The sequence below is a fragment of the Lutra lutra genome, chromosome 1, assembly GCF_902655055.1.
Source record: "Lutra lutra chromosome 1, mLutLut1.2, whole genome shotgun sequence".
Lineage (NCBI taxonomy): Eukaryota > Metazoa > Chordata > Mammalia > Carnivora > Mustelidae > Lutra > Lutra lutra.
The window spans coordinates 206,325,276-206,350,343 of record NC_062278.1 but is presented as its reverse complement, the minus strand read 5'-3'; the positions used below and the strand labels follow the sequence as shown (position 1 = coordinate 206,350,343).

Below are 25,068 nucleotides of genomic sequence, written 5' to 3'. Positions count from 1 at the left end.
CCCACCAAGTGCCAGCCAAATTCCTGCCTATCCTTCAAGGCCACACTGCCTCCCCACTCCTCTGTCCCCAAGCAAATCAGTCCCTCTCCTCTATACTCTGCCACAGCCTGCAACCACTGAGCCCAGAGATCCCCTATTCATCTACACGATTAATACAGGAAACAGAGGGAGGGGACATGCCATTTTAATTCCTGCATCCCAAATACTAGCCACATGGAAGACATTCAGGAAATGTTCAGGATGAGGTATCTTCCAGACGGCCCACGCAAGGCTGACTTCGTGAGTGCACATTTTGCTGCACAGAACTCCATGCTCATAAGGTCTGAGTGCTTGGGGTTTAGTGCTCTGCTATAACAGTATGGAAATTCTTAATAAATTTAAACTTGTGTTCTGAAGTCCACCACAATAGAGTGTGTGCTGAGGGTATGATGTGTAGGTTCACCTGTGGTCCCTCCTCCCTGGGACACGTTCTTGACCACTAGCCCCTCTACCCCCACATCCCAGGACCTGGCCTTGCCCTCCCTTATCCACGTATCCTGTTCGGTGCCGCCCTCCAGCAGGGGCCTGAACGTGAACAAAGGGAGGGGGTCAGGGTCAGACGCGCACACACCCTGTTGTGTCCCAGGGCAGGGTGAGGCAACGGCCATCCCACAGCCCATCTGGTGGGCCCTTGGGCAGGGGCGTTTCACCCACTCCCATGCAAGAATATTTAGGACCCTGAATGGTCCTTTCCCCTGCTTCTTGACCCAAAGCAGCCCTGCAACGTCCTGTTCCTCTAGTCCCACAATTAAGGGGATGCTACTGGCCTGTCTCACCCCCTCTCACTCCCGGTCATCTGGGATTGGGGTTCAGGAGATGCTGAAGACAAATGGAAACAGCAACCACAGAAATGATGCTCAGAGACATTGCCTGAGGCACCTGTCTGGAGACATCAAGGTGAGAGAGGTTTCCTCTCTTCCCTTCTCAGGGGAGAACCACAGTGCAGGCCGAGGGGTGGGGTAGCGAAAGACTAGAAGGCAGTTATTTCTGAGCTCTCCTGCTCTCTTGTGTCTGAGGAACTTTCGGGTGGTGAAGGAGTCTTTGATCTCCCACAGGCATTCCAGAGCCTTTCCGGAGCTTGTTCATGAGGCCGGGAGTAACTCTTGCTGGGGGAGGCCTGGGCTTTGGCATGCTGGACAGGCCAGCGTCCAGCAGCAGCTGCAGCAGCTGGTCCCTTGGGCTCTCAGGTGTCGGCTTCAGGGCACAGCTCAGTGGGGCTTTGGGACTCATCCTCAGCTATCCAGCCTGGCTTTCCAGAACACAGTCACGGACAGGCCTTCACCTACTTAGATTTCCTTCCTGTTCACAAAGAGAATAAAATGTGTCTAGAATGGCCACACAGGCAGAGAAGAAAGGAGCCTTTAATACAAGCCCCTGTGTGCACACCCCACCAAGAGCATGGTGATCTGGGGAAACTCAAAACATGGGCAGAGCAGGAGAGAGGCTGCCACGCAGAACCACCACAACTGAGACATGCAGCCTCAGCCCCAAGGTACTGTGTCCTTCCAGAGAAAAAGGAAGAGGAAAGGAGCCAAGCCTGCTCTGGCATTCCCGCACAGGCTGCACAATGATATGGGGTTCAGAATGGCCTCACCGTGATCTGACCTGCTCTCCAAGTTAAAATCACCCTCTCTAGCTATGAGCAGCAGGCTGCAGAATCAACAGAATCAAGGGACACCATGACCCTCATGCTAACCTCTGACCTGCAGCCAGGAAGGCTGGTAGGTAGCCCGGCACCCAAGCACTCTTTCTTCATCCCACGGGGCACCTACCACACCCCCGCCTGGAAGCGAGAACACCCTCTGCCTTGCTGGACTGCTGCTGGGCCACACCTCGGGTGGCCTAACCTTCAGGAAATGCGAAGACACCTCCTGCCACAGTGCCTACGTGCTGCAGGTTTCATCAGATTTTCCCAGAGGAAAGAGCATTCACTGCTCCCGGGGTGATCCGGTGCTGACGAACGGGGTCTACAGCTCACGTGACCTTTAAGATCTGAACAGGGGTCTCAAGAGCAGGAGTCCTTTGAGTTCAAGCTGCACCAGTGCCCCATTCCAGGGACAATAAAAGATAAGCCACTAAACAGAATGCAGGTATCTAACAAAACTACTAGAAGCAGTCTACGACCCACACTTTGCTTTCTGCAGGCAACCTGAGACTGAACAGAAGGGGGGACCCTGCCCTGGACAAAGAAGCTTCGCAGGTTAGAAGAGGACAAGGAGGCTTGTGCCCTAGGGCCACAATATCTGTTCTCTTAAACAAAAAGGCCCAGAATCTGTGGATCTGTTGAAACAAATTTTGTCATTTTAGGAGGCTAACAGACTTCATTTAGCTTTGCAAAATGTTTCCTAAGCCAATCAGATTTTAAGAAAAGCTGCTAAAAGGCTCCTTCGAGATGACAGGACAAAGCTGCTGCTCTGGGAAAGTACACGGCACTGAGAACGGGACAGTATCTAAGGCTGGTTTTCCTCTTCAAAGAAAAACCTCGTGACTGCAAAGACACGAGGAACCTGTAGCGCCGTGAGAAGGTAGGACCAGAGGAGATAGCAGGTTTTCAAAGGGGCTCTCTGGGGGACCATCCTTCCTGCCCAGCTGCTGAGAGCTGACTGATGGCCACAACCATGAGCAGGAAAAGAGGGGAGGAAGACGCCGCTCATTCTTCCTACAGGGTTTAGCTCAGAGGTTTTCCCCCAGAGAAGCCTCCCTGACACCACCATCTCCCTTTGCACCAAGGCCAGGTCACATCTGCTGAGCATGACATCCAATGGCACTGCGGCTATCTGTCTTGGGTCCAGATCACGCTTCTGAGATGATATGTGCATCACTAGGCTGGCAGAGTGCTTGGCATATGTTATGGCCATCTTTTTTTTTTTTTTTAAAGATTTTATTTATTTCTTAAAGAGAGAGAGAGAGAGAGAGTGAGAGAGAGCATGAGAGAGGAGGGTCAGAGGGAGAAGCAGACTCCCTGTGGAGCTGGAAGCCCGACACGGGACTCGATCCCGGTCCTCCGGGATCATGACCTGAGCTGAAGGCAGGTGCTCAAGCAAATAAGCCACCCAGGGGCCCCTGTTATGGCCATCTTTACTGAAGTGCTATAAAACCCACTTGGAGCGCTCTCCTCAATTTCTGTTACACAGGGCTAATGTGTCAAAACCCCTCTCTGGTCTTGTCTAGGCAGGTTCTGCCTACAGATCCTGCTCCTGGCCCACGGCCGCTGAGACCATGTCTCTTGGGCTTCCTGTTCAGGGAGCAAACTCCTTGCAACAAAAGCTATCAGCACTAAGCGGTGTTCTTCAAAAAGTTCCTATCACCTTGGTGAAGTGGAGGAGGTACAGGGCTTTCCACAAGGACCTGCCGGCTGTAATACCACTTATCAGCTCTCCACACCAGTGTCATCATCTTGAAAAAAAAACCAGGACATACCACCCCCGCTAAGGAGGTCAGGCATCAAATGGAACAGCACCTGTGAAAGGGAAAGTACCAAAGGACCTACAAGCCAGGAGTCAAGAAAGATCAGTCTTCCTTGCCTTCCCATCAGCCCAGTCCTACCCCTAGCCTCGTCCGCCCCTTCCCCAGGACAGACGTTCAGCCAGGAGCACGCGGGACGTAAGGCAGGGTTGGCAGCATCTGGGCTGTGTTGGTTGTTAAATATCGTATCATCACATCTGCCTCTTCCCCAACCTTCCAGCCCATTCGAATTCACCCAGAGTCGAGAAGGGGTCCTCCAAACTTGAGACCGTAGCCATCTTCTAAAGTTTTCATACCAGAAAACCTCACGTCATAAAACCAAGAACTGTCTGTTCTGAAACACTTGTGTAAGAGCAAATTACTCATTCAGAGGGAAGGCCCGACGGCACCCAAGCAGCTGGTACATGTATCCCACATTCCTGGTCCAGGACGCTGCCTGGTCTCACCTGGCGACACCCAATCCCCAAGGATGAATGGCAAACAGGAAACATCCTTCCCTTTTCCTGTAGCTAGAGTTATCTCTGTGGACAGGGAATCACAACTACCCTTCTTCGACTCAAACTGACCACACAGCATACAAGTTGAATTCAATGTACTCCTTCACCAAGTATTTCTTACCACCTTCCCACGTATGGAGGCCACTGAAGACCCACGGATTTAGTGCACGGGAAGCCCAGTCCCACCACCCCCAACAGAAGGCCATACCGGGGATAATAACCATGAGTGTCCCCACGAGCTGCTCCAGAAATCAGAATAAAAGAGAAAACACTTTTAGCGGAGACGTGGCAGTGCCGCAGACAGGTTTTCAAGAAAGACAGTCCAGTGGTTCTCAGCACGTGGTCCCAAGCCTGGGAACTTGTCGGAGATACAAATTCCTAGACCCAGCCCAGACCTGATGAATGAGAAACTCTGGGCGAGGCCCAGCAGTCTGTGTTGCGCATGCCTCCAGGTGATTCTGCTGCTAGCTCAGGTTTGAGAACCAAGCAGGCCAAGCCTAGAAAAGTATGATTTTGAAGGATAGAGATGACTTTTAAAAAGTACGATCTTGAGAGATTTTTAAAAAGATAATTAGACAGAAAAAAACCACACACACAAGATCTGGGTTCTACTAATATATGTCCTACAGGATGTAGCTGTATCTTATCTTTTACAACACAATTTAACAAAAGTTAAGCATCAGTACAAAAACACTGAGCCAGAAGAGAGGGGAGTCAGGGTAACAGAGTACCTCGGGGGCAGGCACGAGAATCTCTAGGCCCAGTATCCCTGCTTATTAACTGTGTAGACCATGCAAGGCCCCAATCCCCCACCCTCCTTTGGTTAAATGGAAATATAACTGGACTGCTTTCCAAGGTTATTATGAGGATTGATGAGATTAATTATATGCCTGAAGCACCCAGCAGGAAATTCTCAATGAAAGATACTCATCTTCCTTAGTCCTAATTAGAGAAGAACTTGCGATCATTAACAACTGACAGCGAGCTCAGTCCTGAACCATCCTCCTTCCAGCAAGGCACTGAATGCATCCAACAAAGGTCAGATGTATCAACAGCGTGGAAATCCTTCCAGAGGCAAGGATAACACACTGGGCTCTCTTCATGGCTGTCAGTGTTTTAGAGCCAAAAAAGGCCCTCAGATACCCTTTTACACCAAACCCATCCTTTTACATGTCATCATCAGCTGTAGCTTTCGGCTTCCGTGAGGCTCTGTAACAGAAAGACAGACGTGAACCAAAGGCGGCTACGGCAGGTACGACAGTCGTCGGGGAGCACAGCAGGCCCTGAGAATCAGCAAGAGGTCAGAAAGGGGCTCCTCATGAACACCAGAAAATGACTGGAGAGCAGAGAACCAAATCTCTGTGTGAACCTGCATGAGGGTGTCCAAGGACTGTTCAAATGGATTTAGTTTTAAAACATTGGAATGCTTCTGCTCTTCACCAGGTACCAAGATAAAAGTGTCGCTGTGGAGAAGGAATATTACAAGATCATGCCTTTCAATTATCTTCCAGTTTCTTAGCGGCATCTAAACATCATTTTGAAATAGACTGCTAGTGACATGAACAAATCTGGCGAATGCCTAAGCCGGGGCCAGCCTGAACCGTTTTCAGTCTAGCGGCTAAACACCTCAGGACTCGAACTCTCCACCCACCAGCTCCAATGAGCCTCCAGTTTCACTGTGTAAAAAGTACACACAGCCCAAGGGCTGCAGAGCAATCAGGATTAGGAAACCTGCTGTCCCAACACAGTGGCCTACCATATCCAGCGCAACTCAGAAACATACCAGCAGGCTACGATGCAGAGCCCTGTGAAGAGGATGATAGGGATGGGGTAGGATGCGCAGAGCAGCCCATGGTTGTAGAAGGCCTGAGATATCTTCTCACGCAGCCTTTCAGTCAGGGTCATCCTCAGCTGAAGTCACCTTGCTGCCATCCCGGAAAGTGACCATGGATCAGCCTGGTGTGCGCCGGATAGCACTGACAATGGACACCATCGGCTGGCACCTGGCAAGAAGGGAGAAAAGTCAGCGAGTCCTGGCTCGGCACACTGGGGCTGCTGGGAAAGGTAGCTGTGATGCGTGGCTGGCAACCTGACGCCTTCTGGTCAGCTCTAACTGTGGGCAGTTTCTCAGTCAGTCTAACCCAAGAGCCAAAAACTGCCCCTCTAGCTCTGACGATGAACTCTCAACCCTCTTCCATACAATTACTTCTAAAAGACCACTCCCTCGAGAGGGCACTGTTCCCACAGGTGGCACAGGAAAGCACACCTGAATAGCAGACATCACCTTCAGCTGCTCTCTGACAAAGGGGCATTCTGGACATCCTCCCCACCTTCCTCTGGGCACAGGTCAGACTGACAGAAATCCTTGGGATTTCCAGAAAAACTTTACATAGGGCTGACCCCTCAGAAAACACATTCTTGCACAAAGAGTGTTTCACTGGTAAGGAATGTTCAGCAGAGTTAGCCTTCAACATAAGAAACACGAAAAAGCGCAGGCTTCTGGCAGAAAACACATTTCATAGTGGCAGCAGCATTAGGGGAAGCTACTGCTCCCAGTTAGGCTGGGACACAGTCGTGTTGTGGCCTGCCCAGCCCCTGTCTCCTTTGTGCCACAGAGGAACCACCTCCCTCCACAGGATTGGGCCTCCACACACTGTCAGTCAGGGTGCCCCTCCCTGACCCACACCAGGCCAGGTGGTTGGGCCTCTGTCCCTGGACTTTGACTTCTCAGCAAAAAGAAATAGGAACTAGATGTGCTGGTGCTTATTCAACCCCAGCAGGTTCCTGCTCCCAAGATCATGGCTCCTCTGATGCGAGCACCTTCTGAAGACGATGCTCCGCAGCTTTTCTTTCCAGTCTGTGAGCCACTGTATATCCTTCCAATAAATCCTCTTTCTGCCTGTGTGAGCCAAAATTAACTTCTGTTGCTTCCAAGTAGAAAACCTTAAACCAATAAAATCAGAATAGAAAACTCCAGCAAAGGCCCAGGGATCTAGAATTACCTTCATTACAAGCTCTCCACTGTTACCCTAAAATAGAAATCCGTATCTCCTGCTCCGTGTTGCCGTTTTCTTTGGTCTGTGTTATAGGGAACGTGCCCAGACTTGTGTCGAGGCTTGATCAGGCTCACTGATGGGAACCCAGGCCAAAGAGGTGACTCCCAGAAGCGTCAAGACCAGAAAGGAGAGGCCAAAGGAGTCACAGCACAGCCACCTTGCAAGAAGATGAATGGCTAACACTCCTTCCACCTTCCAGGAAACATGAGCTTTAAGTGCATTTGCAATTTTCCAGTCCAGCAACCTTCTAAGGATATAGAACCCTCTGTGGGTCAACTCAACAGGCTCGGGATAGAGGAGCATGCAGGTGGCAGCGGCTGGCCCCAGCTGCAGAGCTGTTTCCGGTAGCTCAGCCATTCACAAGGCTCGCCTGGAGCCCAGCATGTCAGAGAGGTGTCTAGCAGAGCACCCACCGGGGGCGACCTGCACTAGTGCTCACCACCCAGCAGACACAAGGACCCCGGGAAGCAGTGTTTCTGCTCCCGCTCCCTGGCCCTCCATCCTGCCCCTGGGGTGCAGGTGGGGACACACACACTGATGAGATGTTCACCTGCGGGGAGAGAGACACTATCAAAGGGATCCCCAAAGACTGAAGGCCAGAAACCAACTGTACCTCTTCCAACCTCAGTCCTCTGGCAAGTCTCACATCTCTTCCCTCTAGTGTCGCAAAACCAAGCCCTCCAAAAAATTCTGATTTTGTGATCCCAATCTCCTTCTCTGCCTCCTCTGTACACACATCAGTAGCACAGGAGGGGGAGGGGCCCCACCTCTGCAGTCCTGCTTTCACCAGTGCAACTAGAGAAGAAAAAACCATCTAATTCACTTCCAGTCTGCAGCCAACACAACTCTTTCTGACATGATCTTAATTTCAGTTCCCACTGACCTTAATATTACCAGTTATACTAATTGTTAATTTTCATAGCACCCAGAAAACAAGGCCCAAAAAATGCAAATTCTAGTTTATTACACAGCCAACCTACCTGAACCTACCAAGAGGAATCATTATTCATCTCTATTCCACTGTATACAATTTTAATGCAAAGCTACCCCAAAGCAAAATTTGTTATGTGATCCAAAAACCTGTTTTTCCTACATTGCCCCATACTTATAGGTTTCTTCAGATCAAAATCTACAGCCTACAGCTCTGCTTCCTGAATTTAAAGAGATATAACATGGGACACCTGGGTGGCTCTGTCATTAAGCCTCTGCCTTTGGCTTGGGTCATGACCCCTTGAGTCCCACATAGGGCTCCTTGCTCAGCAGGGAGCCTGCGTCTTCCTCTGCATGCTATTCTCCCTGCCTGTGCTGGCTCTCTTGTTCGTTCTCTCTCTCTCTCTCTCTGACAAATAAATAAATAAAAATTTTTTAAAAAAATAAAAAGACACAACATGTGGAAAGGATGGAGGCCCCGGAGGCCAAAGTGTACATTACATGAAAACATAAACAATCCCACTGCCTGCCTTTGCCGGAGACCCCACTATAAGCAAAACAAAGAAGTTCGTTATTAGACACCTAAATTATAGAGTTGTCCACATAAAGAAAAAAACTGCTAGAACCAGTCAGAATAGCCCTGAGGAATTCTATAGAGGACAAGCCTGGATCAAGTCAGACACTCTGGCTCAGAAAATGAAGGGCCCTAGGAATGCAATGCGTCGGTCCCTGAGGACAGAGCAGGGAGGCAGGCTCATCCCACTCTGTCATCAGCTTGCCTGAGATCCCCACAGTTCTGAACAAGCCCCGAATGAGAAAATACATGTGAAACTTTCAGAAAAATCCACATATATACATTATCATAAATTTTAAATGATTATCTTTTTTTGCCTATATTCACCAAACACCCAACACTTAAAATTCTCTTCAAACAAGTCACACTTAATAAGAATCAACCAAGAGGGGCTCCTGGGTGGCTCAGTGAGTTAAAGCCTCTGCCTTCAGCTCAGGTCATGATCCCGGGGTCCTGGGATTGAGCCCCACATTGTGCTCTCTGCTCAGCGGGGAGCCTGCTTCCCTTCCTCTCTCTGCCTGCCTCTCTGCCCACTTGTGATCTCTGTCAAATAAATAAATAAAATCTTAAAAAAAAAAAAAGGGATCAACCAAGAAAAATAAATGTGCCAAAGACCCAAGAGAGGTGGAGGTAATAGAAAAAAAGATGTAAAAGAAAAAAAAAAAACTATATAGACTACAGGCTCTGTCCCACAGCTTTTCAGGACTGTTTGTTGGAAATATTCACCATCTCCCCCAAGCTTCAGCCACAATGGACCTATCATGCTTGTTTTTACCACAAAGGTTTACTGACTATCCCATTTCTCTGGAATAAGCGCCTAGAAATGAAACTGCTAGGTAGTATGGCCCGTTGAAATTTTCTAAGAAACTGCCAAAATCCTTTCCAGAGTGCTTGTACCATTTTACATTTCCACCAGCAGCAGATGAGATTTCTTCTCATCTGCTATCATGTAGAATCATTTGGTATTTCCACTGTTTTTTATTTTGGCTATGCTAAGTATGTACTGATAACTAACTGGGTCTTAAAATACATTTCCCTAAGAACGAGTGACACTGAACACATGCCTCTCAGCCATGTGTCCGTGTATGTCTTAGGATGTTACATACACGAGATCATGTCACTTGCAAACAGTGTTAGCTTAATTTCTTATCTGGACACTTTTTATTTGTTTTTCTTATAAAACTGTCTTGGCTGGGGCGGCTGGGTGGCTCAGTGGGTCAAGCCTCTGCCTTTGGCTCGGGTCATGATCTCAGGGTCCTGGAATGGAGCCCCATATCCGCCTCTCTGCTCAGCAGGGAGCCTCCTTCTCCTTCTCTATCTGTCTGCCTGTACTTCTGCCTACTTGAGATTTCTCTGTTAAACTAAAAAAAAAAAAAAAAAAAAAAAAAAAAATCTGGGTTACTTGGGTGGCTCAGTGGGTTAAGCCTCTGCCTTCAGCTTGGGTCACGATCTCAGGGTACTGGGATCGAGCCCCGCATCGGGCGCTCTGCTCAGTGGGGAGCCTGCTTCCTCCTCTCTCTCTGCCTGCCTCTCCACTTACTTGAGATCTCTGTCAAATAAATAAATAAAATCTTAAAAAAGAAAACTTAAAAAACTGTCTTGGCTAAATAAGGTTGCTAAAGTCATTAAATAATACATAATAAAAAACAAATGCATTAACATTTTAAAAAATGACTTGGGGTGCCTGGGTGGCTCAGTGGGTTAAGCCTCTGCCTTCGGCTCAGGTCATGGTCTCAGGGTCCTGGGATCGAGCCCTGCATCAGGCTCTCTGCTCAGCAGGGAGCCTGCTTCCCCCCCTCTCTCTCTCTGCCTGCTGCTCTGCCTACTTGTGATCTCTGTCAAATAAATAAATAAAATCTTTAAAAAATGACTTTAGAATCTCAGTTTGATAAGACGAAAAAGTTCTAGAAATCTATTTCACAACAGTATGAAATACTAACACTACTAAATTGTATACTTAAAATAGTCAAGATGGTCAATTTTATGTTATGTGTTTTTATTACAATAATAAATTTTTTTTAAAAAAAGATGGTCTTTTTTGTCTTGGCTAGAACTTCTACCACAATGCTGAATTGCAGCGGTGAGAATGAATCCTCATCTTAACCCTGAGCTTAGGGTTGTGAGACTGAGCCCTTGATCAGGGTCTATGCTGGGCATGCAGCCTGCTTGAATTCTCTCTCCCTCTCTGCCCTTCCCCCCAACCCCTTTCTTTCTAGTCCTCTTAAAAAAAAAAGGTGTTCTACTTTTAAAAAGATTTTATCTGGGGCACCTGGGTGGCTCAGTGGGTTAAGCCCCTGCCTTCGGCTCAGGTCATGATCCCAGGTCCTGGGTTCGAGCCCCGCATCGGGCTTTCTGCTCAGGGAGCCTGCTTCCTCCTCTCTCTCTGCCTGCCTCTCTGCCTACTTGTGATTTCTCTCTGTCAAATAAATAAATAAAATCTTTAAAAAAAAAGATTTTATCTATTTATTTTAGAAAGAGAGCACAAGGGAGGGAGGCGCCCCTCTATTCCTTCTTTAGTAAGTTTTCTTTGTATGTTTCAGGATCTGTCCATCTCATCTAGGCTAACTAACTTATTGGCATCATATTTATTGTTCCTAGTATTTCCTTAGAATCATTTTTACTTCTGGAAGGTTGGTAGTAATGTCCCCACTTTCATGAATAATTCTAGTAATTTGAATCTTATTTTCTTGGTCATTCTGGCTAAAAGCTAGCCAATTTGGTTGATCTTTTAAAAGAATCAATTTTTTATTTTACTTACTTTGGTTTTCCTATTCTCTGTTCATTTGCTTCTACTCTAGTCTTCATTATTTCTTTCTCCTGTTTGCCTTGGGCTTATTTGTGCTCTTCCTGTTCTGGTTTCTTAAAGTAGTTAATAGTTGAGCTTACTGACTTGGTATCTTCCTTCTTTCTTAATACAGGCATTTACAGCTGTAAGTTTCCCTCCAAACACTACTACAGCTGCATCCTGTAAGTTTCTGTATGTTGTGATTTTTGTTCTCATTCATCTTAAAGTATTTTCTCATTTCACTTGTGCTTTCTTCTTTGATCCACTGGGTATTTAGGAATCATTGTTGAGATATCCTTATATTCTTTCAAAATGAGTCTTGGCCTGATATGTTTCACTGAGTCTTTGTAGCTTGTCTCTTTTCCTTTTTTTTAAGATTTTAAAATTTATTTATTTGACAGAGAGAGAGATCACAAGTAGCCAAAGACAGGCCGGGTTGGGGGTGGGCAGGCTCCCCACTGAGCAGAGAGCCCGATGTGGGGCTCAGTCCCAGGACCCTGAGTTCATGACCTGAGCCGAAGGGAGAGGTTTAACCCACTGAGCCACCCAGGCGCCCCACTTGTCTCTTTTCTTATTCTTTCCACAAACTCTTTGACAGAATCAAAGTTTCTAATTTCAATGAAGTCTAATTTACCCACTCTTTTCTTTTATGGATCATGCTTTACTTGTCATGTGTAAGAATTCTTCACCAAGCTGTACTTCTGAAAATTTTCTCTGATTTTTTCCCCAATGTTTTTATAGTTTTACAACTAATCTATGATCCATTTGAATTACTTTTTGTGTAAAATGTGATGCTTAGGCCTAGGTTGTTCTCCCCCTCCCCCCTGGTCCCATGGAAAGCGAATATTCCAGCACCAACTGCTGAAAAGACCACCCTTCCTCCACTGAATTGCTTTGGCACATCTTAGTCTGTTTGAGCTTCTATAGCATTTGAAAATACCACGCACAGGGTGGCTTAAACAACATACATTTATTTCTCACAGTTCCGGAGGCTGGGAAATCCAAAATCAGGTCATAGCAGAATACATTTCTGGGCAGAGCCCACTTCCTGGTTCATAGAGGGCCATCTTCTGTGTCCTCATATGGCAGAAAGAAAGAGTCAGAGCTCTCTGGCGTCCCTTTTATGAGGCACTGATCCCATTTGTGAGGGCTCCACCCCTACTACCTAATGACCTTCCAAAGTTCCCCACTTCCTAGTAGCATCACACTAGGGTTAGGATTTTAATATGTGAATTTGGGGGAGTCACAAACATTCAGTCAAAAAGCAGTTGGCTATACTTATGTGAGTCTATTTCTGGGTTTCCTGTTCGGTTCCAGTGATCTATGTGTCTATCGCTCTACCAATACTACACAGTTTTGATTACTGTAGCTATCAAGTAAGTCTTGAAATGGGTACTGTGTTTCCTCCCATTCAAAACTATTTTACCGGGGCACCTGGGTGGCTCAGTGGGTTAAAGCCTCGGCCTTTGACTCAGGTCATGATCCCAGGGTCCTGGGATCAAGCACAACTGGTTCTCGGCTTGGCAGGGAGCCTGCCTCCTCCTCTCTCTCTGCCTGCTTCCCTGCCTACTTGTGATCTCTGTCAAATAAATAAATAAAATTTTTTTAAAAACCCACAAAAACTATTTTACCTACAGTCTGTTTTTTTTTTTTTAAGACTTTATTTGACAGAGAGACACAGCGAGAGAGGAAACACAAGGGGGAAGTGGATGAGGGAGAAGCAGGTTCCCTGCTGAGCAGGGAGCCCAATGTGGGGCTTGATCCCAGGACCGTGGGATCACGACCTGAGCCGAAGGCAGACGCTTCACCAACTGAGCCACCCATGCACCCCAATTACCTAGAGTCTTTTTCATGGATTCCCTGGGAAGTTCTAAGTTGATTATTATGTCATCTGCAAATAGGGACAGATTATTTCTTCCTTTCCATAATTTCTTCAGTTTTCTGTACCACTCCGTCGCCTCTCCTTTGGCGATTTCCATAACATTCAAGCTAAGCCCTCTCTTATTGTCCCATAACTCCCTGAAGCTCTGTGTACTTTTCCTCAATTTTTCCTGCTGGGTTGGACTGGATCATTCTCATTGTTCCCTCTTTGAGTTAACTGGCTCTTCCATTACCCCCGCTCTGTTACTGAGGTCATTTCATGAACTTTTTAATTTAGTTTTAGTTATAGTTTTCCAATTTACAATTTAAATATGTAATTTCCATTTGTTTCAAGAGTGTTCACCCTCAATTTTTAAAGGGGAGTTTTAATTATAATTTAATTCTACTTTCTGCCTGAAAGTCTTTGATAAGCATAACATCGATCTGTATCATGTCATGGTTCCCATCTGTTGACTGTCCTTTCTCCTTAGGAGAGTAAGATTTTCCTGACTCTTCATATGTGGAGCAATTCTGAATTTCTAGATATTACACTATATTAATCTGGATCTTGTTAAGGTGCAATGGAAAATGTTGGATTTTTGTCTTAACAGTAATTAACTTGAGTAGGCCCAATCCACAAGCTCCTACCCATCTTTTGTGGGCTGTATTCTAATGTAAGTTTAGTTCGCACAGCTCTTGCAGTACTACTTTGATCTGTCCCAGGCAAACCCTGCAGTGGCCAGCAGAGGATCTGGGCAGTAGTCTGCTCTTCGGTTGGGTCTTCTAGGCTTTCAGCATACTGTTCAGAGTCAGATGCACCCATGCTATTTCACAGGAGAGCCCAGGAGTTCATACACAATACTGTGGGTTCCCTTTGTTGAGTTCCTTCCTCTCTGCAATCTTCCTGACACTTTCCAGCTCCCAGTCTTCTGGGTAGAAAGGGAAAGCTTTAGCTTCTCTGCTCAGCACCTACCACAACTGTGATCGCCTCTAATAAAGCGGCGAGAAGAGACAAAACAAATTCAGTGACTCTCTCTCCATGCTCCTGGGACCATAATCCCCCTAAATAAAGGATTCCTCTCCAGTCTGGCTGCCCATGTCACTGCTGCCTCTGCTGCTACAGTATTTCACCAGGGCCAGGGCAGGAGAAAATGCTGGGGTGGGGTGGGGGGAGCAAACAAAAAAAACAGAGATTCTCTTCCTCTACCTCCATTCCCTGTCCCATAGGAATCCCCTTTCCTGCTCCTGAGACTAGAAAGAGGGGGGTTCTCTTAGACCTTCTTCTGTCTGCACCCAGTGCCCAGTTCTGGGTTTTGTGCTACCTTTGAGTCCAGGCTGGATGGTATTCTATGGAACAAAAAATAAAACAGTTTCCTTCCCCAATCCATCTGCTGTCATTTATCTTCCAGGGTACTCAGCTGATCCAGGGATTTTAGTCGGATTCAGTCAGAGAGAAAGGACAGAATGTGCTTCTACATCTTGACCAGAATCAGAACCCTTTCATTTCTTAATGTAAATATCTTCATAAATTCCTGGATTCTTTGCCATTAAAGAATCTTTTTTTTTTTTTTTTAAGATTTTATTTATTTATTTGACAGACAGAGGCCAGAAGTGGGCAGAGAGGCAGGCAGGGAGAGAGAGAGGGGGAAGCAGGCTCCTGCGAGCAGAGAGCCCGATGCGGGGCTCGATCCCAGGGCCCCGAGATCATGACCCGAGCCGAAGGCAGAGGCTTTAACCCACTGAGCCACCCAGGCGCCCCGCCATTAAAGAATCTTAATTGCTATACTATGCCTATTGGCATCTTTCTGTCAATCTTATCATTCCATTGGGAGATGTGGTGCCTTACTGTGTTTACCAAGTTTTCCACACAGAGCATGTACTGTTTCACATGTCTGAAATAATGTCTGAAATAATGAAGTAAAGGTTATAGGCAAAAAATGCACAGCAGAAAAATGGAGGGAAATGTTAGTACTGGTTGTTGGTCTTCATGTGGCATAAGGTATGTGGAGAGATATTTCAAGTCAACTTTCTATACTATTACATTTTTTATGATGAGTATTGCCTTTTTTATTTTTTAAGATTTTGTTTATTTCACAGAGAGAGAGAGAGACAGAGAGAGAGGGAACACAAGCAGAGGGAGCATGAGAGAGAGAAGCAGGCTCCCACTGAGCGGGCAGCCCGATGCGGGACTTGATCCCAGGACTCCGGAATCATGACCTGAGCCGAAGGCAGATGCTTAACAACTGAGCCACCCAGGCACCCGGAGTACTACCTTTATTTTAAATAAACTTTTTTTTTTTTTTAAGATTTTTATTTATTTGACAGAGAGAGAGAAATCACAAGTAGGCAGAGAGGCAGGCAGAGAGAGAGAGGAGGAAGCAGGCTCCCCCGGAGCAGAGAGCCTGACGTGGGGCTCGATCCCAGGACCCTGGGATCATGACCTGAGCCGAAGGCAGAGGCTTTAACCCACTGAGCCACCCAGGCGCCCCTTAAATAAACTTTTTAAATTTAACATAAAATATTGTAAAAAGTATACAAATTATAAGCATACAGCTCCATGAAAGTAAACACAGCCATTAATCTAAACAACACTCACATCAAGAAATAGAGTATTACCCCAAAGTTCTCCATTAGCAGCCATAACAGTGATTGCTTTTCAATTATAAAAGTAGTACACACATATTTATATTCAAATAGTTTTGGAATTTATTTCTGATTTTAGTTTCTGTGATGCTTCTTTCTTTATATGTTGCCAACATTTATATTTAGTTTTTAAACTGTTACAAGGGGCGCCTGGGTGGCTTAGTCATTAAGTGTGCGGCTTCCACTCAGGTCATGACAACAGGACCCTGGGATCGAGCCCTGCATGGGGTTTCCTGCTCAGGGGAAGCCTGCTTCACCGTCTCCCACTCCCCCTGCTTGTATTCCCGCTTTCGTTATCTCTCCTTTTCTGTCAAATAAATAAAATATTTAAAATAAATAAACTGTTATAAAAATCTTCTATACATTTTGTATATGATGATTCTAAAACGTGGTAACTATTTAAAAAGCATTTGGAGGGGCACCTGGATGGCTCAGTTGGTTAAACATCTGACTTTTTTTTTTTTTTAATTCAATTTATTAACATATATTATTAGCTTCGGGGGTAGAATTCAGTGATTCATCAGTTGCATACAACACCCAGTACTCATTACATTAAATCCCCTCCTTAATGCCCTTCAACCAGTTACCCCATCCCCCCCACCTCCCCTCTAGCAACTCTCACTGTGTTTCCTAGAGTTAAGAGTTGTTATAGTTTGCCTCCCTCTCTGTCATCTATTTTATTTTCCTTCCTTGCCCTATATTCATCTGTTTTGTTTCTTAATAAAGCATCAGACTCTCGATCTCAGCTCAGGTCTTGATCTCAGGGTTGTTGAGATCAAGTCTGCAACAGGCTACATGCTGGGCGTGGCACCTACTTTGAAAAAAAAAAAAAAAAAAGATAAAAAAGCATTTGGAATATCTGATAATACAATTGTCATTCACCGGGAAAGCCTCAGGATCCCCAGCAGGCTGACAGAAGATATTTCTCTCCCAAGGGCCAATGAGTCAAGGCAGGAGAATGGTGATTGCTTCTTCAAATGCAAAGATAGCAACGTAAGATACCCAGGAACATGAAATCAAGGAAACAAGACATCACCAAGGAACACAGTTTAATTTTCCAGTAACTGACCCCAAAGAAATAGAGATCTGCAATCTACCTAATAAAGATTTCAGCTTAGTAAACTATAGGGAAACACAGAGAGACAATTCAATGAAATCAGTAAACAATACATAAACTGAGAAGTTTAACAGAGAGAAAGAAATGATAAAAAAGATCCAAGAATCCTGGAGGTGAAGAATGCAATGAGTGAAATGAAAAATGCAGTAGAGAGCACCAAAAAACAGATGTGATCAAAGCAGAAGAATCTGTGAAGTCATAGGTCCACTAAATTATCCAAGAAGAGAACAAAAAAATAACAAAAGAAAGTCCATGTGAATTATGAGATACCATCAAAAGAAACTATCTAAACATTGTTGGCATCCCAAAAGGGAAACAGAAGAAAGGGACAGAAACCTTATTTAAAGAAACAATGGTGGGGGTTGGGGGGGGGGGGGCGGGACGATGCCCTTGGTGGCTCAGTGGTTAAGCATCTGCCTTTGGCTCAGGTCATGTTCCCTGAGGTCCTGGGATCAAGCCCCATATCTGGCTCCTGCTCAGCAGGAAGCCTACTTCTTCCTCTCCCACTCTTCCTGCTTGTGTTCCCTCTCTTCTGACTCTGTCAGAAAAATAAATATTTTTAAAAAAATAAATAAAAATAAAGAAACAATGGCTGAGGCCTTCCTAAGTCTGGGGAGAGATTTAGACATCCACATTCATAAAGCTCATAGGTCCCCAAAATGATCTTCTCCAAGACAAACTATAATAAAGCCATCTAAAATCAAAGAATTTTTCAAGCAGCAAGAGAACAAAAATTCTTCACATACAAGGAAACCTCATAAGGCTAGCAGTGGATTTCTCAGCAGAAACACGATATAGGCCAAGAGAGAGTGGGATGACGTATTCAAAAAGCTGTAAGAGACTGACTGAGGAAGATGACAGAAGCAGGAGGGCCCTAGGCTTGCCTAGTCTCACAAATACAATTAGATAACTATCAAATTATGCTCACTACCCCAGAAGTTGATCTGAAGACTGACAGAAAAAACTCCAAAACTAAAGGTAGAGAAGAGACCACATCAAAGAGGACAGGAAGTGCAGAGATGCAGTTCAGGAGAGAAATGGATAGTGGTTACTGCAGTGGGGAGGGAACCACGCAAGAAGGACAAGAGACAGACTAGCACACGCAGAGGTGCATAGGGAAAACAAATTCCCATAGCAATTGCCTTGCAAAGCAGACAGTCCGAATCTTGTGTGTTCTTGCAATGACTGGGGCTAAAGCCTAGAGTTTTAAAGATCAGCATGTTTGCCTCTGGAAGGGCTGAGAGGACATTGGGATACTCTTGAGAAGAGGCAGGGCAAATAGTCTGCTGACATACGGCCTAGAAACAGAGATCTGAAGAGTGCCTGGGGCACACAGTGGGGAGGTTAGTTGCTCATCTGGAGCATGTCCTAGGGAGGCAGTCATTCACAGAGACACCCCCTCTCCCGCCAGGAACTTAGGAACTGGACAGCGCCATTTCCTCCTCCACCTCTCAGCACAAACACAGAGCCACCACTAGGAACCAGTGTAGTGATCACATTCCCTACCTAACTGGCTTATACCAAGCTCCCTCCCACTACCCACTTCCCTGCACTTAAGTGGAACCACCCTCCCTAGTCATGCTTGCCTCAGTCCCAGCTCAGAGGTTGAGGGGGGGGGGCCCTCCCCTAGATGACTGGCTCAAACCCCTGCCCACACCATGTCTTCCAACCCAGGAGTTCTGTGAGGCCTCAATTCCAGTGGCAGCAACAGATCTCATTTCACAAGCAGGCCAGAGCACACCAAGTTAAAAAGCACAACATTCAGGCCAGGCACCAAACCCTGCCCCACAACAGGCAAAAAAGCCTCGGCAGATAACTAGCCTGAAGGATAAAGTGACCAGGATACAACAGCAGAGCACACAGAGCATACAATGGAGACAGTCCCAGAAGTACCAGGCCTTCGAAACAGGGGACACTACGCTGTAGGGCACTACAGTGACCTCTTCTTCATAAAGCCATTACACCTCAAGAACAGGAGATGTAGCTGGCTTTCCCAACACAGATAAACAGGCAAAGAGATTCACACAAAATGAGAAGACAGAGGAATTTGTCCCAGATGAAACAGGTGAAGACCATGGTCAGAGACTTGAAACAGATGTAAGTAACATGACTGATAAACAATTTAAAACAATGGGACACTGGGTGGCTCAGTTGGTTGTACGACTGCCTTCGCTCAGGTCATGATCCCGGAGTTCCCAGATCGAGTCCCGCTTCGGGCTCCCAGCTCCACAGGGAGTCTGCTTCTCCCTCTGACCTTCTCCTCGCTCATGCTCTCTCTCATTGTCTCTTTCTCAAATAAATAAAATCTTTAAAAAACAAACAAAAAAAAAACAAAAAAACCAATGATCATGGGGCACCTCACTGGCTCGGTTGGTAGAACACACCACTCTTGATCTCAGGGTTATGAGTTCAAGCCCCACATCGGGCACAGAACTTACTTAAAAACAAAACAGAATAAACAAAACAAACAAAAAACCCAAAAAACAAGTGCTTGCTTCAGCAACACATACACTAAAACAAAACAAAAACCCCTAAAGCAATGATCATAAGGATACTCCATGGCCTTAAGAGTAGAGCACATCAGGGGTGCCTGGGTGTGGCTCAGTGGGTTAAGCCTCTGCCTTCCACTCAGGTCAGGATCTCAGGGTCCTGGATCGAGGTCCACATCTCTGCTGAGCAGAGAGCCTCTTCCCCCTCTCTCTCTGCCGTCTCTCTGCTTACTTGTGATCTCTCTGTGTCAAATGAATAAATAAAAATCTTAAAACAAACAAAAAAAAAGAGTGGAGGACATCAGTGAAACCATAAACACAGAGCGAAGGAACAACATAGCAAAGATAAAGGGCTCAATAAATGAAATGAGAAACACCTGATGGAATGAACAGCAGGCTGGATGCAGAGAAACAAATTAATGACCTAGAATACAGAGTAATGGAAAGTAATCAAGCTTAACAAAAGAGAGAAAAAGAATTATGCAAAACAAGAACAGACTTAGGGAACTCAGTGACTCCATCAAACATAATAACATCCATCTTGTAAGAATCCCAAAAAAGAAGAGACAGAAAGGGAGACAGAGAATTTATGAACAAATAATAGCTGAAAACATCCCTAATCTGGGGAAGAAAACAGACATCCAGATCCAGGAGACACAAAGAACCCCCAACAAAATCAACAAACACAGATCCACACCTACACATATTGTAATTGAAATGGCAAAATATAGGGCGCCTAGGTGGCTCAGTGGGTTAAAGCCTCTGCCTTCAGCTCGGGTCTTGATCCCAGGGTCCGGGGATGGAGCCCTGCATCGGGCTCTCTGCTCAGCGGGGAGCCTGCTTCCTCCTCTCTCTCTGCCTGCCTCTCTGCCTACTTGTGATCTCTGTCAGATAAATAAATAAAATCTTTAAAAATAATACTAATAAAAATTTTTAAAAATGGCAAAATATAGTGGTAAAGAAAAAATATTAAAAGCAGACGACAAAGAAAAACAGTTACATACAAAGGAAACCCCATAAGGCCAACAGTGGATTTTTTCAGCAGGCACTTTCCAAGCCAGAAAGAAGTGGCATGATATATTCAAAGTGCTGATCAAAAAACACCTGAAGCCAAGAATACTCTGTCCAGGAAGCCTATCATTCAGAATAGATGGAGAGATAGAGAGTTTCCCAGACAATGGGGTGCCTGGGTGGCTCAATCGCTAATTCGGCTCAGGTCACGATTCCAGGGTCCTGGGATCAAGCCCTGCATTGGACTCCTTGCCCGGGGGAAGCCTGCTTCTCCCTCTCCCACTCCCCCTTATGTTCCCTCTCTCGCTGTGCCTCTCTATCAACTAAATAAATAAATCTTAAAAAAAAAAAAAAGTCTCCCAGACAAAACTACAGGAGTTCATGACTACTTTATCACCCCAGCAAGAAATATTAAAGGGGATTCTTTGAGTAGAAAGGAAAGGCCAAAACCAATAGCATGAATGTAGGAAATACAAAAGCAATAAAAAGAAATATTTCTGTAAAAAAAAAAAAACAAACAACACAAAATAAAAGGATGTAAAATATGACATCATATACCTAAAACATGGGGAGGAGTAAAGAATGGGTTCAAACTTATATGCCCATCAACCTAACATAAACTGCTATATGGGAAAAATATAATTTACAAACTTAATGGTAACCACAAATCAAAAACCACTAAGAAATATGCAAAGAATACAGAGAAAGAAATCCACATATAGTACTAAAGAAAACTAGCATACCCTGAAAGAAGGAATCGAAAAAATCTCCAGAAACCACCACAAAACAACAAAATAGTAATAAATACACATCTATCAATAATTACTTCAAATGTAAATGGACTAAACACTTCAATAAAAAGACACAGAATAAGAGAATTAATAATAATAATAATAATAATAATAATGATAAAATCTACATACTGCCTACGAGAGACTTATTTTATACCTAAAGACATTTGTAGGCTGGAAAATGAGGGGATGGAGAAACATTTATCATGCAAATGGATGTCAAAACAAAGTTGGAATAGCAACACTCATATCGGAAAAAATAGACATTAATACAAAGACTGTAACGAGAGACAAAGAATACTATAATGAAGAGAACAATCCAACAAGAAGATATAACAATTATAAGTATTTATAAACCCAACATGGGAACTTCCAAATACATAAAACAGTTAACAACAAACATTAAAAAAAAACCTAATTGATAATAATACAGTAATAGGCAGAGCCTGGGTGGCTCAGTCGTTGAACCTCTGCCTTTGGCTCAGGTCATGATCCCAGCCAGGGTCCTGGGATCAAACCCTGCATCAGGCTGCCTCCTCGGGGAAGCCTGCTTCTCTCTCTCCCACTACCCAGCTTGTATTCCGTCTCTCGCTGCCTCTCTGTCAAATAATTAAAATTTTAAAATAGTAATATAATATAGTAATACTGGGGGACTTTAACACCTCACTTACATTAATAGAGCATCTAAGCAGAAAATCAGTAAGAAGAGATGCTGGGTGGCTCAGTTGGTTAAGCAACTGCCTTGGGGTCAGGTCATGATCCTAGGTCATGACAGAGTCCTGCATCAGGCTCCCTGCTCAGCAGGGAATCTGCTTCTCCCTTTGCCTGTTCCTCCCCCACTTGTGCATGTGCTCTCTCTCTAATAAATAAATAATCTTTAAAAAAAAAAAAAAAAAAAAAAGAAAAAGGAAAGAAAATCAACAAGGAAACAAGAGCTTTGAATGACACACCGGACCAGATGGATTTAACAGATATATTCAGAGCATTCCATCCTAAAAGAGTAGAATACACATTCTTTTCAAAGTGCACATGAACATTCTCCAGAAGAGATCACGTATTAAGCCACAAAAAAAGCCTCAACAAAAAGATCAAAATTATACCATGCATCTTTCCTGATCACAACACTATGAAACTAGAAGTCAATCACAATAAAACATCTGGAAAGACCACAAACACATGATGGTTAAATAATATGCTACTAAGCAATGAATGAGTAAACTGAGAAATAAAAGAAGAAATGAAAAATAACATGGAAACAAATGAAAATGAAAACACAATGGTTCAAATCCTTTGGGATACAGTGAAAGCAGTTCTAAGAGGGCAGTTTATAGCAATACAGGCCTACTTGCTCAAAAAGCAAGAAAAATCTCAAACAACCTAACCTTACACCTAAAAGAGCTAGAAAAAGAACAAACAAAACCTAAAACCAGAAGAAGAAAGGATACAATAAAGATGAGAGCAGAAATAAATGATATAGAAACTAAAAGGAAAAAAAAAAAAACAACTCAACGAAACCAGGAGCTGGTTCTTTGGGGGGGGGAAAAAAAACAATAAAATTGATAACTCTCTAGCCAGACTTATCAAGACAAAAAGAGAAAGGACCCAAATAAATAAATCACAAATGAGAGAGAAGAAATAAAAACAAACACCACATAAAAGAGATTGTGGAAAATTACATGCCAACAAATTGGGCAACCTAGAAAAAATGAATAAATTATTAGAAACATATAACCCACCAAAACTGAAACAGGAAGAAACAGAAAATCTGAACAGACCAATTACCTGCAAAGAAACTGAATTAGTAATAAAAAAAAAAACCTCCAAAGAAAGTAAAGTCTGGGACCAGATGGGTTCACAGGAGAATTCTACCAAGAAGAGTTAATACCCATTCTTCTCAAACTATTATAAAAAAAAGAGGAAGTAAAACTTCCAAACTTATTCTATGAGGCCAGCATTACACTGTTACCAAAACCAGATAAAGACACCACAAAAAAGAACTACAAGCTGATATCCCTGAGGAACACAGATACAAAAATTCTCAACAATATACTAGCAAACCGAATTCAACAATACATTTTAAAAAAATCAGGGGTGGGGGCGCCTGGGTGGCTCAGTGGGTTAGGCCGCTGCCTTCGGCTCAGGTCATGATCTCAGGGTCCTGGGATCGAGTCCCACATCGGGCTCTCTGCTCAGCAAGAAGCCTGCTTCCCTCTCTCTCTCTCTCTGCCTGCCTCTCTGTCTACTTGTGATCTCTGTCAAATAAATAAATAAATAAAAATCTTAAAAAAAAAAAAAAATCAGGGGTGCCTGAGTGGCTCAGTGGGTTAAGCCTCTGCCTTCAGCTCAGGTCATGATCTCAGGGTCCTGGGATTGAGCCCCACATTGAGCTCTCTGCTCAGCGGGGAGCCTGCTCCCCCGCCCCGCCGCCCCCCGCCTGCTTCTCTGCCTACTTGTGATCTCTCTCTGTCAAATAAATAAATAAAATCTTTAAAAAAAAAAATCATTCACCACGATTAAGTGGGATTTATTCCTGGGTTGCAAGGTTGACTTGATATTCTCAAATCAATCAATGTAATACGTCACATCAATAAGAGAAAGGATAAAATCCATATGATCATTTCAGTAGATCCAGAAAAAGAATCTGACAAAGTACAACATCCACTCAAGATAAAAACTCTCAAAAAAAAAAAAAAACCTCAAGAAAGTACGTTTAGAGGGAACATACCTCAACATAATAAAGGCCATATGTGAAAAACCCACAGCTAATGTCACCTTCAGTGGGGAATAACTGAGAGCCTTTCCCCTAAGGTCCGGAAAAACACAAGGACATCCACTGTCACCACTTTTATTCAACATAGTACTGAAAGTCCTAGTTACAGCAAGCAGACAACAAAAAGAAATAATCCAAATCAGCAAAGTCAAACTTCCACTACTTGCAGATGACATGATACTTACATACAGAAAACCCAAAAACCTACACCCAAAAACTGCTAGAACTGATAAATGAATTCAGTAAAGTTGCAGGACACCAAATTCAATGTACAGAAATCTGTTACATTTTTTAAAAGATTATTTATTTGAGAGAAAGAGTGCATGCATGAGCATCAAGGAGGAGCAGAGAGAGAGGAAGAAGCAGACTCCCCACTGAGCAGGGAGCCTCATGTTGGGCTCGATCCCATGACTCTGAGATCATGACCTGAGCCAGATGCTTAACTGACTGAGTCCCCACGCACCATAATCTGTTGCATTTCTGTACATCGATAATAAATCAGCAAAAAGAAAAAATTAGAAAAAAATCCCATTTACAACTGCACCCAAATCAGACACCTAGTATTAAATATATCAAAAAGGCAAAGACCTGTAAGAAAGAATCAAAGATGACACAAAGAAATGAAAAAAACATTCCATGTTCATGGATTGGAAGAATAATATTGTTAAAATGTCCTAAATTATCCAAAGCATCTATACATTTAATGCAATCCCTATCAAAATACCAATAGTAGGGTGCCTGCATGGCTCAGCTGGTTAAGCCACTGCCTTCTGCTCAGGTCGTGATCCCGGAGTCCCAGGATAAGTCCCACATCTGGCTCCCAGCTCCATGGTGAGTCTGCTTCTTCCCTCTCACCTTCTCCCCTCTCATGCTCTCTCCTCTCTCTCTCTCAAATAAATAAATAAAATCTTTGAAAAAAAATACCAATGCATTTTTCACAGGGCTAGAACAAATAATCCAAAATTTCTGTGGAAATACAAAAGACCCCAAATAGCCAAAGCAATCTTGAAAAGCAAAGCTGGAGACATCACAATTCCAGAC

At 44.4% G+C, this 25,068-nt stretch overlaps 1 protein-coding gene across 1 annotated transcript in view; it reads right to left on the bottom strand.

Moving 5' to 3' along the window:
* The window catches only part of SCAP (SREBF chaperone), a 67,798-nt gene that overhangs the window by 27,775 nt on the left and 14,955 nt on the right, over window positions 1-25,068 (bottom strand). Inside the window, exon 2 of the mRNA XM_047695243.1 lies at window positions 5,785-6,004. Within this exon, the coding sequence (XP_047551199.1) occupies window positions 5,785-5,906 (122 nt within the window). The 5' untranslated portion in view covers window positions 5,907-6,004. The remainder of the gene's footprint in view (window positions 1-5,784; window positions 6,005-25,068) is intronic.